At 38.1% G+C, this 20357-nt stretch overlaps 2 protein-coding genes across 2 annotated transcripts in view; one reads left to right on the top strand and one right to left on the bottom strand.

The window, feature by feature from the left end:
* Positions 1-20357, top strand: part of NPNT (nephronectin) — a 274897-nt gene that overhangs the window by 63320 nt on the left and 191220 nt on the right. The gene's annotated exons all lie outside the window — the stretch shown is intronic.
* TBCK (TBC1 domain containing kinase) overlaps positions 9245-20357 on the bottom strand; it is an 83304-nt gene continuing 72191 nt past the window's right edge. Inside the window, exon 25 of the mRNA XM_066317833.1 lies at positions 9245-9942. Within this exon, the coding sequence (XP_066173930.1) occupies positions 9832-9942 (111 nt within the window). The 3' untranslated portion in view covers positions 9245-9831. The remainder of the gene's footprint in view (positions 9943-20357) is intronic.

The following is a 20357-nucleotide window of genomic DNA, read 5'->3' as shown; positions in this document are numbered from 1 at the left end:
TAGAATAAACTGTTCATTTCTCAGGGTACCCTTCTGTCATGAGTGTGACACAAGACACTTGTCATGTTAAACTACTGCCCACAAGACATAAATGTATATCTGATAATCTTTTCTATAGCATGAAATGCTCTACACATCGTGCTTTGAACGCCTTCTGAGAATCTGAACTGTTGGCTCACTAATGAGACGTGTCCCTCATTTATGCATGACTGGGCCTTAGACTTCCCAAAGAGGCCAGACCTACCTGAGGGGCTCTGCAAAGCAAACACCAGCTTCAGGAAAGGCAGTAAACACAAGAATACCTCTTAAACAAATAATTACACAAGCGCAGTACTGGGGGAACAGATGCATTCCAGACTCCCACTAGTTGAGAGTTTCTGGATAACAAATTAGTTCAGCAAGACTTGACATTAATCCCTTTGTTCTCTGTACATATTAAGTTGCTCCCATGTTGTCTGTGGTTAACAGACAGAATATGGGGAGCTGTCTGTTACCTGGAACTACTCTGAATACTGAAGAAAGAGTAGAGTTTCTACTCTTTTTTTTTAACGGTAAAAAACCCTTCCATGCTAACAGTACATTCTAAATGCCTATACAAACATTTTGACTTGCAAGTCTCCTAGTTTTCCATTGCCCTTCTTTCCCCTTTGAATGGGTCTGAAGTTCAAACTCTTCCAGTAATACCTGACTTGAATTCCCACCTGCTCTGCCAATATTCTCCAGCCCTACTGATATCTAAAGAGGCCCACATGGAGACTGAAGACGCTGGATTTTTTGATTAAGCTACAGTAAAATATTCCTTTTAATTAAGCATAATTTGGTATAATTAATCTCCACATAAAGCTAATTTACCTTGCTATCTCAGATTTCTTCAGAGAAAACTTTTACAGTTCAAATGATCCCTCCATGTATCATCATAAATCATTGTACCTTAGTAATGCAGCTTGCAAGTACAAAGAGCTTCCCACACACTGATTCTGTCAAAACAGAATATATATGCCACATACAGCAGACATGGGAATTCCAGCCTCCAGCAAAACAAATCCTTCCACAATGTGCTCCAAATGTGACCCAATCTGTCAGCATCAGCAAGGCTCTCTCCCTTCACAGCTCTGGTGCTTCATGTGTGTCAGCAACCCAAGAATCACCAGTATAAGCCAACTCAGCAACAACCTGGTGACTTAGGCAGTCTAGCTTCCCAGACTTGCCCTCTTTGGAAAGCTGTTCCCTAAATTCCTGTTCTTACATATTAAAATGAAGACTGTCTTCCATGTACCTGGAAAATGAAGCTGGGGAAGTATGCAGGCAACGGCAGCCTATGTTCATGCACAAATTAAAACTGGGAGAATGCAGGACAGGCCTAAGAAAGAACCAGGGTTAGAGACTGACCATCTGCTGAATGAGTTTGAGCAATAGACAAATTTGAGTAGAACATCTATTCTACTCAGCATCTCTGTCCTCTGCATACTCCTTTGTTTTCACTGACATGAGCTTTCCAAAATTCAATCACCTTGATGACAACAATGTAACTTCATCTTCCTTAGTATGTCACTTTTTAAAGCTACAATAAATAATGGGTTTTAGTCCAAATACTTTTTTCTTCTAAATATTCCAAAAATATGCTTGGATAAGTGTTACTTCTTGACTGCAAACAAGAACAAACCTATAGTGGATGAACTTATGTATGAGAAATCCCATGGTTTCCCAAACTCTATGATGAATATTAAAAAAAACCACCCAAAAGAATCCCCCCAAACCCAGGCACTGAAACAGCTGGTAAAAAAATAGAAGAGGGAGGGGAAAAAACAACTTCTAAAATATATTAAGTACATGTGCATTCATACACAAAACCTACTTACAGCATGATTCTTCTGGAATTTAATTTATAGTTTTGGAGCCTTTGATATGACCAAATGTTATGAACCTTTCTTTCAGCCAGACTTGCCTGCCTCTTCTGTGAAGCTCCCATTTGAACTAGACTGGAGGAGGATGATTACTTACTGTTTTGCACTCTGGGCAGGCTTTCAACATCAGCCAAAAAAAGTAATCAGCAATTACAAATTGTCCTATGTGACAAAGACCATGCTGAGCAAGGGTTGAGCATTCTGGCTGCACACAGTCTCCTCGCCATGAGTTAATGAGATAATTTGTCTCCTTGGAAGCGATGCCCCTTCTAACTCTGAGTAAAGGCAGCCTTTACACAAGCAGTACCTCCCCTAGAGCAGGTCCCTGAAACAAAACATTACCTAATTGTAATAGCTCCATCACTACAGGCAAGAAAAGCTCCTCTGACAGTAACTGCTCGCAAATGGGATGTGCTACTTAACCAGGAGAAGTTCCAGGATTGGTGTGTGTACTCTCAGGGCTGTTTACATCCCTTCAACACTTCTTTGGTGGGTGGCATTTCTCCATTTTGGTTTTGATTGTTTCTATCTCCTCTTTCCCTTGAAGTACCATCATTATTATTAACAACTGCTCCTTTGGGTAATTAAGGCTCTCTAGCTATAGGAGGTATTTTTACTTTGGGGTTAATAAAACAAAACTATGTAGCAGAAATCCCTTAGGTCTTTGAGCGGATTCAGGCAAAGCGTAAGTTTTGATCATCCTTGCTAATTGTTTTTAGCCAGATCAGAATAAAGCATTTCAGGAACTTAAGCCTACATCTAACCAAAAGCAAGGAGTAATGACATTATCTTCAACCTGAAAGTGCCTCTGATCATTCTTGTATCTTGCTGAATCACTAAAACAGTGAAGAAAGCAATCTTCATGCCTGCTAATATCTGAACTTCTCAAGTTTCTTATTAAAAAACACTCCCCTGAAAATGAAATCTGAAATAGCATCAGCAGAGACTTTAGGAGGATTTTGTAGTCAGTCTAAGATTTCACAAGGCAAATGGGTGCAGATTTTTTTCTCTTTTAATCAACTAAATGAGATCAGTAAGGAAAAATGCCATTAATGAATGCCTCATTTACGCTTGTTCTATTGCACAGGCAGAATGGGTGGTCTGCAAAGCAGGCTAACAGCATTAAAGGGATGGCTCTGCCAGCATTTCCGACTTGAAACCATTTACAGACAGTGTATGTAAATCCTGACCCTTTTGAGGACAAGTTTTCCAAGCTCAAGTTTAAATTTTCAAGTGTTTAGCACTGAGTGTGGAGGCCTGATTTTCGGGAACTTGGATTCCATCTAGACATTTAACAAAGGGTTCAGATTTTTGTACGACCTCTATGTAAGTACCTGAAGACTTATGAAAACTGGCCAGGAGTTACAAGCAGCTGTTTCTATTGCATGAAATGACCTTTACTTAGCCTTGTTCACACCTTGTGGCACAGACACAAGCCTGATGTTTCTGCACAAAACTGCAGAAGTCCAATGCTGTAGTACTCTATCAAGGTGCTGTAAATTGTGAACAAGTGAGCCAAGAGGACAACACACATGGCAGCAAGTGAACAGGTGTACAGTGGAGATCCCCAATATCCATATGTTTAGATTACTGCTACTGTGACCATTTATTGCACAACTTTTATGTGCAGCACATATAGTAGAGCTGCTTGAATTTTTCCACTGCCTGTCTTTCCCTGCTACTTAAAAAAAAAAAAAAAAAAAAAAAAAAAAAAAAAAAAAAAAAAAAAAAAAAAAAGGAAGGCAGGCACCTTGTCTTTGCCAGAAAAGGAGGTGACAAGTTCATGACAGAGTCTCAGGATGTGCTCACCCAAGAGCAGCTCCAGTCCATGAGGGATTGGTGCTCCTCTAATGAGTAGTGAGCAAGAAGCTGTAGCTTGAAGCATGAGCTCTACGTGTCAATTATTCTACCTTGCCAGGAAAGAATAATTAGAGAATAACTCCCTGACGCCTTCAACTCTCTCCTGCTACCCCCACTGGTTTGCACCCATCACCATGAAGACTTCTCTCAGTGATTCATCATAGGAGGGACACCTTTCCAATGGAGGCACTGAGAGGAATTTTCCACTTCTCCCTCCCCTCCATCCACTGTGCACACCAGCAATCTCATTTCATAACAGGCCCATTCCAGTGTCAGTGGCTTCAGGCATTTGCTAATAAGGAAAAAATAGCTTTCAGGAACAGGAAACACAATGAATGCATTAAAAATTCTTCTGAGAAAGAAAACTCATCACATGTTTCCAAGAGAGAAGGTGAGCTAAAGGTGAAAAGCTATGAAAAGTTGAATGAAATCCTGGAGACAGAGAGGGAGGGCCTGTAAAGTGCACAGTAAAAGCACTATCAGGAAGGATGACAGCAAAGAAGCTCAGGAAAATAATGGTTTATCTTTAGGGCTTTAAGAAGAAATGGAGGCTAAGTTTATATTTGCACATATAGGAGCAAGAGGCACCCAACATGTCACAAGAAGTAATTAGAACAACTGAGCTCAGGTATATTGCAACAGCACTGGGTTCTAACTGCCCATTTTGCTGATTTCTCCCTGAAAAGTAATTGCAAAGTTTCTCTCTGAAGTGACAAAAGGACTTACCTGATTTTGTAAAGTCCTCGGCTTAACATGTATGTGCGTGAACTGCACACCTATATAATTACTGCAAAGGAGAAATTTTAATTATTACAACCTCTTTGAGCTCTTCTAACTAGGTTCAGAGTATCCTTCTAAAAGAGCTGGAAGTTTTTAACAATCTTGTCAATTTAAAGTAAGCTGTTCATTAAATATATTGTATTCATACACATATTACAGCTACATATATACCCCTAAAATTTTATACTTATGTAATTTCTGCATGTTCCTTCCTTCAGGTACTTATTGTACATGGGCATCTCTCCAGACCTGGAGTATGGGCATTGCAGTTGCTGAAGAGCTGCCATTGAGCTGGTTCCACACTTAGGACATGTGAAACTTGAAAGGCAAAGGTTCCTCTCTTGAGGACATCATCCTACATGTGATGTCACCTTTTTCTTTGAGGGTGGAGAAACAAAGTCGTTTGAAATAACAGCTTTACTTAAAGCAAAGATGCAAAATCAGAGATATTAGCTCGTTCAAGTTTCAAAGCACTTGAGAAAAAGAAGCACATTTAGGGTAGCAACTGAACCAAGTCAAATCAAGTTAACTGACAAAATGGCAAGAATGTCACCCCATAATTATTACATGTACCTGTTCTGTACTCTTAGCTTTACTCTTTTTGGCCAGCTCAGCCGAAAAAAGTTGATACCACTTGACACTGTTTCTCTCTAAATGAGGTAATGACAGATAATTCAAGCTAGACAAAGAGGAGACATTTGATACTGCTTCAGTTTGGAAATATTAATTAAACCAGTGATCTGCAACTTTTCCCTGGATTGTTCCCACTGAATCCAGTGATTACCACATTGCTTTAGTGTATCTGCTCTTTTACACACGTTACTGTGTCTGGAAACTTGGTGTCTCTGCTCCTGAAGCACATAAGGACCTATCACCAGGGAAGGAAAATACGTGAATTACAGGAGTGCATGCACTGGTGTCTCTCTACCTTTACATGCAAGAACACTACTACAGATTAATCTGAACATGGATTTACATTATGGTTAAACAAATTTTGGGAAAAGGCTTTACAAAAAGTACTTACAAATTGATTCAGTGGTAATAACACTCTACTGATTCTATGTTTTTTAAGTTTCTTTAAATTCTGTACAACATTGGTTAATTAAATGCTGATATAATGAGAGACATACAACAATATTGAATTATCATCAATCACACATGCTTATGGCAGTACAAGAAGAAATTTTCACCTTAAATGAATGGAATACAGACTCTGTTGTCATAGAACAGAGACTGTTGTCCAACAGATATTTTGGTGCTATTATTTAAAAGATACTACCAGTGGCAAACTTAAAGCTTCACAGTTACTCAAAAAGCAAATGAAACACTTACTTCCGAACCCTCCTGCAGTTTCTGGCATCAGCTTTCTACTAAGTCTGGAAATCTAAAACATTGACAATAGCAGCATTATAGCTTAGGATTCAAAGAGAAAGGAAAATCTGCAATTTTGCTAGTCAAATATACAAATCTTATGTTTAGCTAAGTCAGCATAGATCAAGTTTCATTGCTTCTCTTGGAAAAGAAACACTTTTGAGAAGAATAATAATTCTTTCAGTCAATTTTCAGAAGCTGGGCCCAACAAAAAGAATCAAAAATAGCAAGATAAGACTGATGACAGTAAAGTTTCTAATGCAACAATGGGAGAGGCCAGTCTGACTCATCAGCAAAGAAAAGATAACCGGAAATGGGAGATTAAAAGGCCATACTCAGTCCCACACAATTCCCAGACCTCTTGGAAACTCAATCTGAACACTTGAAAGCTAAATAAAGACATACATTATTTTTTATATTAACTGAGAGAACTTGATAAGCTGCTAAAAGTACAAAGATAAATTAAATCTTGAAAAGTGATATTCTGTACAGCATTCTCACCCTGTAAATATGAGCAGCAAGTATATCTCAGGCCACAGAACTCACAGGCCCTCACACCAGCTTCTTCAATAACAACATGAGTGATGCAGCTGCTGAAGAACTAAGACATGTCATTTGGGGTTTTTTGTTTTGTTGAGTTTTGTGTGATGCAGCTCTGAAGTCCAGCTAAGAGACACTCTAATAAACATCTTCCTTAGCTGGCTCAAATATCAAAGGAAGTCTAGATACTGATATTCAGAAGGTCATAGAAATAAGATCGTACCACTGTATGATGCCTACACAGATTATGAATGCACAAAGGCACAGGCAACACCTTGAAGTGCAGTGGTCTTGTCAGTAAGCCTAAGGATAGATTAAAACTGGGAAAAAAGAAGCAAGGAAAGAATCACATGAAATTTAACCCCTACCCACTCTGACAAATTATTTAGCCCTTAGCAGTTCTACTGATCATCCAGGAAATCAGAAAAATAAACTACCTAAATGAAAGAATACATACATCTGCCCAGAATACATCTGTCCAGCTGTTTCTAGCTCAGAAATACCAGGAAGAGTCCACCAAAAAAACTACCAGTGGGAAGAATGTAATTTGAAAGGGAAGACTTAAGCTAAATTGAACCAACAACATCTCAAAACCCAACAAAACCTCCCCAAAATCAACAAACCAAAAATACCTTAAGTGATCCAGGTTAGTGAAAGTTAGAGTGAAGTAAACACTGTAACTTTTCTCCTTTCTGCTACATTAGGTGAGTTGTTCCTATCCTGAAGATACAGCACTGGGAAGGTACTGCGGTCACAGAGAACCTGGGCACGGAAAAACCAGGATGACAAAGGGAAACAAAATGGGTGCAGGAAGGGAGGTTCCTAGGATAAGAAAAAAATAGTCTTAGTCTTTGCTCCAAAAAAGTGGACCAAACAGGACAAATATCCACTTGTAAAAACAAAATAAATCCCAAGGAACTTAGATTCAAACTGCAGCAAAAAGCTCACAGGACTGTATGTTGCTTGAAGAAGGACACTACAGTGCCAGCAGTAATTGTTCCATAGGTCAAAGGCTGCAATGATCAATAGGTCCAAGGCTGACAAAAGAAAATTAATTCCTTTGCATTTTTTAGAAGCCCACCTGGTACCCTCTGGGAATATGGCTTTCCTGGCAGGAAGCTATAGGCCCAGGTGGCTGGGGCAGATTCAGGATGTTTTTAAAGTGGTAGAAAAAAACAGACTAAGAGGCTGCATTTTCCAGGCCAAACAGTGGGAAATATTTGGTTAGGATATTTTTATGCTAGCAGCAGAAGACACCAACATGGAACATTAATATTGTTTCTTTTTTTCTCCTACTAGATCTTCCTAGCATCCAGTTGCAGTCTAAAACAGAATGGTACAGCCAGACAAACCATGCTTCTAGAAATGCACATAACTGGAAAACTCAGCCTCCAGAAATATTTCAAGAGCTCTACAAAACCTTCTGCTTACCTCACCAAGAGAATGAAGACTTCTTCTTTCAGCACCTCTCATAAAGTCTCATCTTCTACAGTTTCAGTTCAAAAACCCCTCTCAAAACCACAAATCCCCAAACCCACTACCACCAACACTAAAAAACCCCACAGAACAAGTGATCAGGTTGCCTGTGATTTATAGACACTGTTCCCAGCCTTTCACTGACCACCTCTCTCTCAGAACTCTGTTTTAGAAACCTGTTGTGACAGAAGAAAAACAAAATAAAGTTAGCTTCTGCAATTTTCTGTTTGCCAAATTAAAACTATTCCTTATTCCTGATATAAAATCCTCAAATAAGGCGGACAATAATCCCATCTCCAGAGAAAATCCTCATTACCCTAGAGAGAGCTTGTATTGTGGAAATTGCCATGTTTCAGATGATACTTCAATAAAACAGCAGGGTGTCAAATTCATGATGTAAGCTAATATGTGACTGTAACCAAGTGAACAGGTTTTGGTGTAATTTTTTTAATTTTACAAAATACATTTTAATCCTCACACTTCAGTGATTATTAAGTCTCATGCCACATCAGTTTTTCCCAGCTTTAAAAATATAAAAAGACAAATCTAACACCTGTCTTCTAAAACACATTCTTCCACAGTGCCATACTGACAGTCTTACATTATCATAACCGGTTTTCCTGCATTAAATGTAGTACTTTCAAAGAGCATTCTTGAAGACAAGTTCTTTTATTTTCCTAGCCTTCCTCCCATCTCCAGCATAACTTTTAAAATAGTGGATCTGACAAGATAGCAAACCAAACATGGGATTTTGAGGGGGAGGAATTAGGGTGCTCTAGGGGTTTCTTTCTCCACATTTCTTGAAAGGTGGTAGTTGTCTGAATCAAGTTCATTTTTAGCTTCTCAGCAAGAAATATGCCAATTCCTGTTTCTGTTGGTGCTTTAAATGCTTTTGGTTTCTTACTGCAAAGTAATTCACACATCTTTACTGCACAGCCACCTTATGCCCTTTGTGGGAGCTTGCTTTCACCCATCTGCAGCACTTGCATCCAGTCTAGTTCAAAAACAAGGCTGCTGTCCCAATCTGTCAGTTTTAAATTTCATGTTCAAGGACTTAAAAAATTCCCAAGAAAATTGACACCACTAGCTAAAAGAGTAGAGGTCCAAAGAAAACTCTTAACTTCCAATTCATACAAAGTGATAATTCTAGAATGTTTTCACATGAAAATTAAAATTGCAATGCTTCCTTCCAAGCTTCTAAAATGGAAGCATACTATTATGTTAAGAATAATTGATTAATACTCCTAAGACACTAATACTCCTAATACTCCTAAGACAGTATTGTTGAAAGCCCACCTTTCTGGGCTTTCAAATTTTCCATCTTGTGAAAGATTTTGGATTGAATCAGCAGCTGCTGTTTACAGTGACTTACAATTTGGGACACATCTTTATTTCCAAACCAGATGAAAAAAACACTTTCTCAGAAATAAAAGAGGTCAGAAGATACAGCAATTACTTTTCAAATATTAGGGAACACACATTTTCACACGATATACATGGTACAGTTTCATTTTGCTATTTTCAATATTCACAGTAGAATACTTTTTCAAATAATCTAAGTGCACCTTAGAGCCATGAAGTGCCAGCTAACTTTGTTCCACAGAAATGTAAGATACCAAAAGCCAGTTCCTCTGTGTTCAGACTTGCCCGAGCACTTCTGCACTGCATCAATGCTTAAAGAGGTTTCTTGAAAAGCTTAAAGCTCCAGTTTTGATCAGTTCCAACTGAAGCTCTATACTAATGAACAAACACAAAATTCCTGGCCTCTACAGCTGCAGGATACGACACTGATCATCAGGATATCTTGTGAAGATGCCATAATGCCCTTTAGGTTCAGGATATCTGTGCTGTAGGTAGGATTTTCCTCTTCAGACAGATTGTTCTGAATGTTCACAGTTACTTAGATTTGTGGAGAAGGAACAGTGAGGAGACCAGTTGGCTTGATCTTGTTGATTCCTCCATCAAGGATGCAGACCCTTGGGTACTTGTTTTTCACTAGATGAGCTGCAAACTGAAACAGATATATCATTAGCCCACTGCATATCATAAGTGACAATAACTTTCTGTTTGTAAGGTAAATTAAACAAAATATATCAGACCCTAGGAAGATCTCTCTTTTTTTTTTTTTTTTTTTTTTTGCACCAACTAGTCCAACACAGGAGCCTAGGGCAGTATGTTAAAATAGCTGGGATGAATTATGTGGTCCTGAAAGTGTCACATTAATAACAATGAACTTTATTTATCTCTGCTCAGCAGGACTTTACCTCCTTCTAAAAGGACTAACTCTAACTCCCCATCTCTTTTCTGTAGGTTCCCAAGTGTAGAAGCATCAGAGATTGAGGCTACAGTCATTTGCTTGCCTGTCAAACTTGTCTGATGCAACCTGATCTCACAGATGTCAGATATGAATGTGGGGTCTACCACCTCTAATCTTCCCTGCTCCCACCAATCTGCCCATAGGCAGGCTAAATAGTATGAGCAGGTATCCCTCACCACTGAAAGCATCTCTCCTCAATCAGTTCATGCCATAAACCAAACACAGCAATTGCCACTTTCCACATAGTAACTCTGTGAAACATTATTGCACTGACAAAGATATTTTGTACATAAAAATAATTATGAGTAAAAAAAAATCAAAATTATGTTTCAGAATACCAAAATCCAAACAATATTTTGTGCATTGCATGTCAAACTTGTCTTCTATTTACTGACCACAATGCATTAGGAAAGCAAGCACCAAAATGGACTAATCAGTGAGAAACTGATAGTTTTACACAATTTCCAAAAGCTGTGAGAGTTTGCTCTGCCATCCAAGTCTTTGAGACTATCAAATCAGTACCATTTCTAAAATCATTAAGTGCTTCCAGTGGGCTATGTAAAACATTTGCATTCCCTTTTTGACTCTTTAAAATAATTAGTGATTCTATTTGAGAACATGTGCAAGCATGATGTCCAGATCACTAACTTTGCATAAACAACTAAATTAACGACTCAAGAACAGCTATGGGCACCCCAATCAAACTCAATACATGGGATTTCTTTTTTTCATTTACTTTCCTCCTAATTACCTGTTACAGCATAACAGATACTGAGGCAGAACTAGATCTACCACACCACTACCTGTAAACATTTTGGCTGTTAAATTTGTTTCAGGTAGTTGCCTAGGAAAGACTCGAAGGTCAATCATCTCTTTCCCCATCAGTTTGGGTTATTCAGTACAGGAATCAGAAAAAAAAATAAAATCCCTGCAATCAAGCAATCAAAGCAGCTGACAGTAAACTTACACCATATATGGATGTCAGCTTTCATGAGCAAAGTAAATGTTATGCTTTTGGAAAGGTTTTTGGCCACAAAGGTGGTGTAATATGCACACAGACATCACTAGGAGAGTCCAAATACCTCTAGCTATTATCACAGTCTATAAAGATGCAGTGTACATTAAAGTAGAGACAAAGATAGCACTCAGCTGTGTATACCATGAATTACAAAAGTAGTTTATATTTCTAGTGAAAGACTCCTACCATGTATCTCTACTTCATATGGACATATCTGTCGCCTCACAGTGCTCTCCACCTGTGACTAACGGGCAGTGCTGTGTCTTGGACACCAACACTGCTCAGAGCCAGCAGAAATGAAAGATGGCAACAAGCCCTCATGCTGGCAGGAAGCACCATGTAATTTCCTGAGTACAATGTCCCATGTGTCAACAGACATGTTCCACTCTCTGACTACTGATAATTTTAAAATGCTGATAATAAGCTGCAAACCTTGCTCCAAGTGTTCTGAATGCCCTAACCCTAATATAACTACCATTCAATGTAATCTTAAAAGAAAATACACAAATGCCTTGTACTTGGGGTTTGAGCATTAAGGCCTGTGTTCCACCATATTTTAGAACTGCTTTAGTAACCAAGGTATATTTAAAAATACATTTTCTTCACTGCATCTGGTAAGGTTACTTCAAAACCTTATAGTGAGGAATTTGTCGCTTCTTGCAGGGCCTCTGGGAAGCAAGCACTGCAAAATCTGGGGCTGATAGCAATGATGGCAGAAAGCACAAAATGGTATACCATAAGATAAAATTATTTTTCGTTTTTTTAAGTTGTCACGGAACTGTTTGCTGTTGTCTGCCTTGTTTCAGTGAGAAATGCTGCAAATACAGTTCAAAGTATTGCAGCTGAACATCCAGCCAGGGAAAAACCACTGAGAAGGAAATGCTCTACTATCAGTATCTCACTACTGTGGGAATTAGCTGAGAGTCAGGGGGCTGGAGGCACATTGACATAAGTTGAGAGTTGCCATCCAATTCCCAATATCAGCCTCCAAGAGCTTTGCACATACATCTGCCCAGGCACTGCATAGAAGACTCCAGGTTTAAGTCACATGGCAATAGGACTTCCCCTGATTAAAGACATTGCTAGTTTTACCTTCTGCCTTCCCACATTTTTTCACTGAAAGTAGAAATAGTAACTTCTGGTAAAGCATAGACTTAGAAATATTCCCTTACTAGCATAGCAGTCTTCCTTATTAAAGGTTTGACTTTTTATAGTTTTGTTCCTCTGTACATGTCTGTGCCACCCTCTCCCAGACAGAGGAGCCCATCTGTGGCAGACAGGAACAGGAACTTGTTCACCATGTTTCTGAAATGTTCCAACACCACCTGGTACCTTGCCTTGCCAAAATACACTTCATTAAGCCAGTATTTTCAAAATACAGGGGAGTGTTATTTCTGGTGTATGTACTGATGGAGGGGCATGAGAGGAAGGACTATTTCAAATAGCTACATAGATTTTCTCCCCAGTTTGACCCTCAGTTATGCCAAATATCAGTAGCCTGAATCCAAGAAAAAAGATTTTAAAAAATTAATGGTTCCTAAAAAGTTGGGGGAAAAAAATAAATCAGTAACCCAAAAAGAACAAAATCTCATGCATCAAAAAAATCCCAAGGTGCTCTTTCGAATGAATGCCCCAGACCTTCTAGAGCAGAAATTGCCATCCTGGAATGCATACAGGGGCTCTATTTCCTTTATAAATGCAATCATAAAGTGTCAACTAGAAGTTTACTAACAGGCACCTGAATATGTAATTTGCAGTTTACTAAATAATCCAATTGAAAAAGGTGCTGTTAAGACTGAAAACAACCTGGTGAAGAGATAAGCCCATGAGCTACATCATCCTTAGCAACTTGTAATGCACCTAAATTTTAAAGAGAGATGTATTAAAAAATACAAAGCTAGTGTACAACTACCGTTATGCAGAAATATATTTCTGCAAATAAAATAAGATGTCCTTTATTATAAACATTATATATGATTAAACTTTCTCAAATTTATCAAATGTTTGTGTTGACATAGCTTCTGAAATATATCTTTCCCCATACCACCAATGGATCACACTCCTCTGTAATGCTTCTGTTTTCATTTAGACAGGAAGACTAGTTGGGGGAAACAGGAGTTGTGTCTCTCTGAGGAAAGGCTTCAAGGGATACTACAAGACTTTATGCTTTTTTACTTTCTGCTTCAGGTGGCCTTGCCTCAAAATAACATTCCCAAGTTCAGTTAAAATGAGATTCCCAAGTTCAGTTCCTGTGTTTTCCCTGGTTGCATTTAATGTTTAAACTGAACTTCCAAACTGAAAATCTTCTTGCTGCTTTCACAGCAAATATTACCCATGACAGGATGAATAAGTGAGAAACTTGTTTAATGAGTACTATATGATGACTTTGCTGAAGACTTTGGAAACACAGTTCCTCTATTAACTAATGCATCCCTCAATTCCACATAAACACCCTTCTTGGCGAGCATAACTGAGCCAGAAAGTTGCAATTTGCATTTAAAGTAGTCAGTAAGACTCTTCATGCAGACAGAAAAAGTCAGGCTTTCAAAGACAGACAAGATCACAGCAAATTCATACCAAAATTTGGGCAAATATTAAACATTTTACCCTGTCTTGGTGATGCTCTCAATATAAATAGCATAACAGGACTGCTCCTTTTAGCACCATCAAGAAACCTTAACGATGTGCACATTGGAGAATTTATCAAAATGTTTCTACTACCCTGTTCCAAGCAGCAAAATAAAAGCTTTCAAGTGCTGCATGTCTTATGCCAGGCATGTCACGTTTTCAGACTGTCTACAGCACAGAGCGTAGGAACACAACAGCTTGAGCAGCCCCACTTCCAGCACCCTTTGGGCCAGCCACGAGGGTTGCTATGTACACATTATTCACTTTCTCAGACATTCCTGTGACAGGCTGTAATTAAAGGGCAGGCTGGGAGGGAAGGAGGAGTAACATACTGCACCAGAATACCAAAAAAGATTGCTGTGACAAGTGTTACCATGGTATAAATATTAACAGCGTACTCTGAATGAGTCAGAAGAAGCAAAATTGAAGTTGGAGGATAAATATCAATCAAATTTTGTAGTATTCATTCATTTCCACAAGATTATTTCTAGACTAGTAAACTCATGCTACACAAACCTCTCAGGAATGACAGTCTATTTTGCTGTGTGATTTCAGTCCAAGTGCTCACCTACATCTCTCTGAAAGCTCAACAGTCAGAGTGACCAGTCTGCAACTTTTTAAATAATACTCCAGTACATAAGAATTTTTAGTCAGCCACTTCTTATATTAAAGGGTTCCAAATAAATAAAACAACACTTTAACACCATGGAAAAGACAGGAACCTCATCCCCCTCCCCCGCAACAAAAGAGTGCCTAGTTGTTGCTTGCATTACCATAAACTGAATGGAAGTTAGAAAAACAAAAACACAGGAAGGACAACTTGGTGCAAAAACATACTAGGGGGTGGGAGGGGTGCAACACAGAACCACCTGCTCTAACAAGATCAAGGGAAAATTCTCTATATGTAGATATGGCCGAAAGGGAACACTTTCCATTCCACCAGTAAAAAACCAGAGTATAAACTTAAAGGACTTGCAAAGATTTGAAAATAAGCTTAAACAAACAGGCATTTAATAGCTGTTTTCAGAGTAAGTTTTACTCAGAATGAAAGTAAGAGTAAACACTGAAATTTCTTCAAGTGATAAATTTTAAACACCTCTATTTTAAATTTTCCACCTAGAAATAACATACATTTAAAAAAACCCCAGCTGAAAGTGATTACTTGAAAATTAAAGGCAGTTGCAGATATTTAGTTTTAACACAGTTAATTTATACTGAGCAAAATAAATGCAGTGCACACATTATAGATGAATGGAATGTAAAATGAAAATACAGAAATAAAACTATTTTTCACTCAACAGAAAATGAAAAAGCTGTTATGGAACAGAAATATGTAATTTTGAAAAGCAGCAGAACAGCTGGCTTGTATAAAAAAAAGGAAGTATCAGTCTTTGTGAAGGATTCTACCTCCTCTCCCCAGGCCTATGGGCTGCCCTAGATCTTGAAAAATGGTCGAAGAAGTACTTGAAAATTAAAACATTTCTTTGTGATTTGTAGTACTTTTTCCTAACACTACCCAAACTGCCAGTTTCTACTCAAACACTCCTGCAGCAGTCAGTCAGACAGTCCATCCTTCCATCCATTCAAAGGCTGGTTCAGATGCAGTTTAGAGAAAAGCAAAACATTGCTCCAGACAAGCAGCATTGATATTGTAATTGCCAAATTCACCAGCACCATTCTGGCTGGTATACCCTTACACAAAGTCCTTAACCTTTTACAAGTATCTGTAGTTCATTATCATCTCTATTTCAGTTATCACTGTTTCAGATTCTCTGAACTGGAATACCAGGAAACACAAAACTCTGTCTCAGAGCCGAGAAACAGCCCCAGAAAATGAAATTTTGATGTTACAATGCAGTAGCCCTAAGCAACATGGTTACAACCTAATCCATGCACGCTCCATCAAGTAAAAGTAACTCCTTCAGAGGTGCAGTCCTCCTCTGGTCCTTGACAAGGACTATAACCACAGCCAAGACAGATGTCTGGAGAAACTCTGACAGCAGCACTCCAAGATTCAGGTTCACCATTCTCCTGACTTTTTTTGTCCTCAGAGATTTCCTAGATGATTGAAAAGAGCAACATCCTGCTTACCAGCATCTCTCAGACATATTTTCATAGGTAAAGCCAAGGAGTCTATGATTCCTCATTCCAGAAGCATCCAAACCTCTGCACAGTAAGGCATGCAAACAGGCCAAACAACTCCTACATCAAATAACAACTAAAATTTCCAGTGACTGCTACCATTGGTCTCAGCAAAAAAAATTAAAAAGAGGACCTATTTTGGAGTTCTAGAATTAGCCTGCTTCCCTTGGCACTTACTTCAAAGGAAAAGGAACACTCAAATTCTGCTCCTAAGTTCTTGCATTTTCTCCCTTCCTCTTTCATACCTGGCTGGAACAGTGAGAGATTCAGGTCATAACTATACCTGAGGCACTCATGGCACACTAAGCAAAGCCAGGGTCAGGGGCAGAGATACAACAGCACAACACAGCTCCTGGCTGGCAGCCCAAGTGTCTCTCTTGGGCTGTGTGGAGAGCATGTACTGCCAACAGCAGCAGGGCAGCTTTCTCCCCATGAAGGATGCATACATTACACATCTTACAATAATATAAAGGGCTAAATTTATGGAATAAAATAATGAAGGCTTGACCATATATCAAGGAGAGTTACAACCAGAAGGATCATTGCTGATCAACTAAAAAAGTTCCAAACTTTTCAAAATACAAGCTTAATCTCTTCCTCTTTAAAGGCAACAAGGAGGCTCTGAGGATTCCAGTAGGCTCTGAGTCTGAATGCAGATGGGAGAACAGGGCCTTAACAAAACAAACATGAAAGAACCACTCTGGGAATTATAAGGGGCCCCTCCATCCTTGCAAAAAGGAGAGTCTTCATTCCAATTGTTCAGTCACTATTCTGCATAAACTATTTACAGGGAAACAGAGTCTAAAAGATGTATAGTGCAAACATCTCCAGAAGTTTATTGTCTAATTTTTGTTTACTTGCACACCAGAAATTTCATTAGGCTCTTCCAAATAAATATATTTGTCTTTAGAAGCACCTATCCTTTATTGTTCTGTGCAACACCTTATCTTCAGATCACCCTATGAAGCTTCATAGGTATCTATTTGTGCCTTTAAGACAAATTTATAACCAAAGAAATCATGCAAGGACTTGCTTCTCTGGCAAGGGCTTTTAAAAAGGTCTGGGAAAGATGATAATAAAATCACACAAATTCATTAATAAACAGACACTTTAACTTGTGTCTCAGTCTTCATATAAGAAGAAATGCATTTTTGACAGTGTGCTGGGAGAGAGAAAATGCTATATGCTATTTTCATATAGAAAAAAATTTTCTTTTTTCCAAGCTAAGAATATGTTACACAAAAAGAATTTTGAATTTGACCCCCTCTGTCTTGCCTTGAAAAGGGTCAGAAAGATCTCATGGAAAATCAGAACTTCTTGTCTTTGTTTTGGAGATAATTCGTGTATTTTATCTATTAGCTATTACAATGTAATCACTACTTTGCTTCAATAACTTATAGAAGTTGTCTAGACAATATATTTATAGCAGCATAACTTATCCAGACAAAAGTAATCGATGTAACAATTAGAATTTCCAATTTAGAATTTATTTCCCAGCTATAAAGACAGATGTTTTTTAAGCTTTGACTTACAGCTCATGTGTCTGCTTCCAAACAAAACATAAATAAGTTGCTAATTATTAGACAGATTAAAGTGTCCTGTGTATTTTATTCTGTTATAGCATTTAGCTGACAATAAAGCACATATATTAAACCACTGGGGGAAACACATTTCTTAAAAAACCATGTTTAATGGTAAAAGAAGTAGAAGTGTGCCACTGTCAAAATTAAATTGCTAGAGAATGATGTAGTGTCAGTTAAGGTATTCCTCCTGTTCTAAATTCAGTCAACACTGCAGTGCTGTATATGAAAGTTCGAAATGGAAACAGATAATGGCATAGCACCTTAAAGATGGCTGAAGGAGGGAAGATGAAGTAATGCCACTCTTCCATAAAAAGATCAAAAAAAAAAAAAATCCCTGTCCTACATATGCATAACTATAATCCACCTTTTTACTTGCCGTACCTCTGACTTCAAAAGTGACGAAAATCAGGAGACATGTTATTTGTCCTAGACCAAAAAAGAAGCTACAGTTGAACAATTATTGCCCATTTAACTATTATATTCCCAACTGCAATGATCCCTAGTCCATAATGGAAATTACAAGGTGCTTATCTGTCTATGGAGGTGTGAAAGGGGAATTCAATTCACTTAGGAGATGCTGCCATTTAACTATCCAAAAGTTAAATATCCAAATAGAATCTGATTGATGAACTCCAAAATAATGCCCTTTATGTGGAGGCTTCCTACTGTTTTCAGAGACAAACAAGTATCTGTTCTGTTAACAAGTGCCCAGAAAAACCTAGAAGAAAGGCTGGCACCAAGTGAGAAACAGCCTAAAAGAAGGAATATTCTCCAAAGAAGTGTGAGCCAAACACCACCACACAGTATCTCTTCAATATCTTTTTGCTGCTAATGGTGCATTCAGTAAGGCTGAAGCTCTTGTATATCAGCCAATATATTAATTTAACTTTTAGGCTTAGTAGCACCAATGGCTTACCACGCAAGATTACCCAGTTTTAATTCTGTACTAAGGAAGTGTTCAGCTATAGCCAGAGCTGTTGGATCCAGAGGCACTGTGAGACACTGCTGGCTCCCTTATCCTTTCGTTGGAACAGTGCTATGGTGAAGTTTTCAGTTTTCCCTCTCACATCTCATATTCTAAACAGCATTTTCTTTCCAATTTAAATCTTTTATCATCTGGCACTGAATCAAATGGAAAAAATAGAAACAGAAATGAAGTGCAAAAAGACTTTTTCTACAGGTCTGTTCAGTATACTTCCCTCTGCCTTTAAAATATTTTTAAGTGATGCCAAGTAGGCTGTTCATGTGAAGCTCAATTGGAAGATTCAACCTTCTAATTATAAACAGCTCCATAAACAACTAGTATTTTTTCCACATTTACCCCTGCCTCTAAATTTAAACTACACACATAGCAGTGCCAATCTCTAAATTTTTAGTGGAGTAAATACCAGTGAGCACTTCTGAAAAAATTCTCCTTTATGGCAGAAGGCACAATTTCTGGCTCATCCCATCTCATCTGGAAATACATACCTTTGTGTAGAAAATATACGTTTAAAGCTGAGCATCTTATAGCATGGACAAAAATTGGTTTTGTTTCCATGCATTCACTTTTAAATTTTGTCCTATGATTGGATTATCTAGTAAAATTTAAAGAGTAATAACTATTGCTCTTGTCAAGCCTTGAGCTACATAACTTGGGTGTGAAGAATGGCACAGTTCTATGCAGCTATACAGAGTAAAACTGAAATTGGCCTCACAATTTATCCACAAAAGAAAAGGTTTTATGTACACAGTCAAATTGAGGCTGGTTTTACATGTACTTTAAGGGTGTGATAGAGGCGTAAGTCCCAACCAGTATTCAGGCTTTAGGATTGAATTAGTTTGTGGCCAAACTGGTCAATCCAGTATTTTGTTGCTATTTAAAGCCCAAAACTCTTTAGTTAGAATTTCAAGAACTCTAACAGCAAGTCAAGAAGAAAAGGAGCGTTTCTTTATGGAAAACTATAATATTGACAATTCTGGGTCAACATTGTCTCAGCTGCAGAAAATCTGGGTTTAGAGGATAAGACAGCACCTCCCACATGACCGAAGTACTTGCACTTACTAAGCATACTGCAAGATTTCTTTAGCTGCACAGAAAAGGAAACATTTCATGTTCATGCAAAAAATTTTGAAACATAAAAAAAAAAAATGAACTTACCTGGATTCACACACAAACCTGTATACTCATTACTGAAACTGTGTGAGAGGTGGTTTACTGTCTCTTTCATGTCACCTCTGTTACTATTTAAGAAACTTGATAGAGATCACAAGTTCATTTTCTAAATGATGAAATGCAGGTTAATAAAGGGGATTTCTGCATCTACTTACAACTCCCTACAGGTATTAAATGAACATCATGTGTTGGGCTGATGCTTCCGCTGTTCCTGACATGAAGACCTTTTAATGATTCACAGCCCTCCTTGTCATATCAGGGTTACAGTTCATGTCCTTTGTGTAAACAGGCTTAAGAAATGGGTGAACTAAAGGTAAACCATAATTAAGAGTGTATCTGAAAAAAAAACCCCATAACTTTCCTTCATATGAGAAAAGTATAGTGAAAGAAATACTTAGGCACTTTCATTTGTTACTCAGGTAGTTCTCAACACCATCAAATAATTATGGAAAAGAATAGGCAACTTTGAGTATTCTTCCTGTCTAGCTAAAGGCATGACAATAAATTTATCATACAAAACTTACCAGTAAGGATCATTCTCCTCTTCACCAAGCACAACTGCAGGACCAAGTGATTCTAAAAA

Source organism: Sylvia atricapilla, chromosome 4, assembly GCF_009819655.1.
Source record: "Sylvia atricapilla isolate bSylAtr1 chromosome 4, bSylAtr1.pri, whole genome shotgun sequence".
NCBI lineage: Eukaryota > Metazoa > Chordata > Aves > Passeriformes > Sylviidae > Sylvia > Sylvia atricapilla.
The sequence above is the reverse complement of the archived record's forward strand: the minus strand, read 5'-3'. Positions and strand labels throughout refer to the sequence as shown.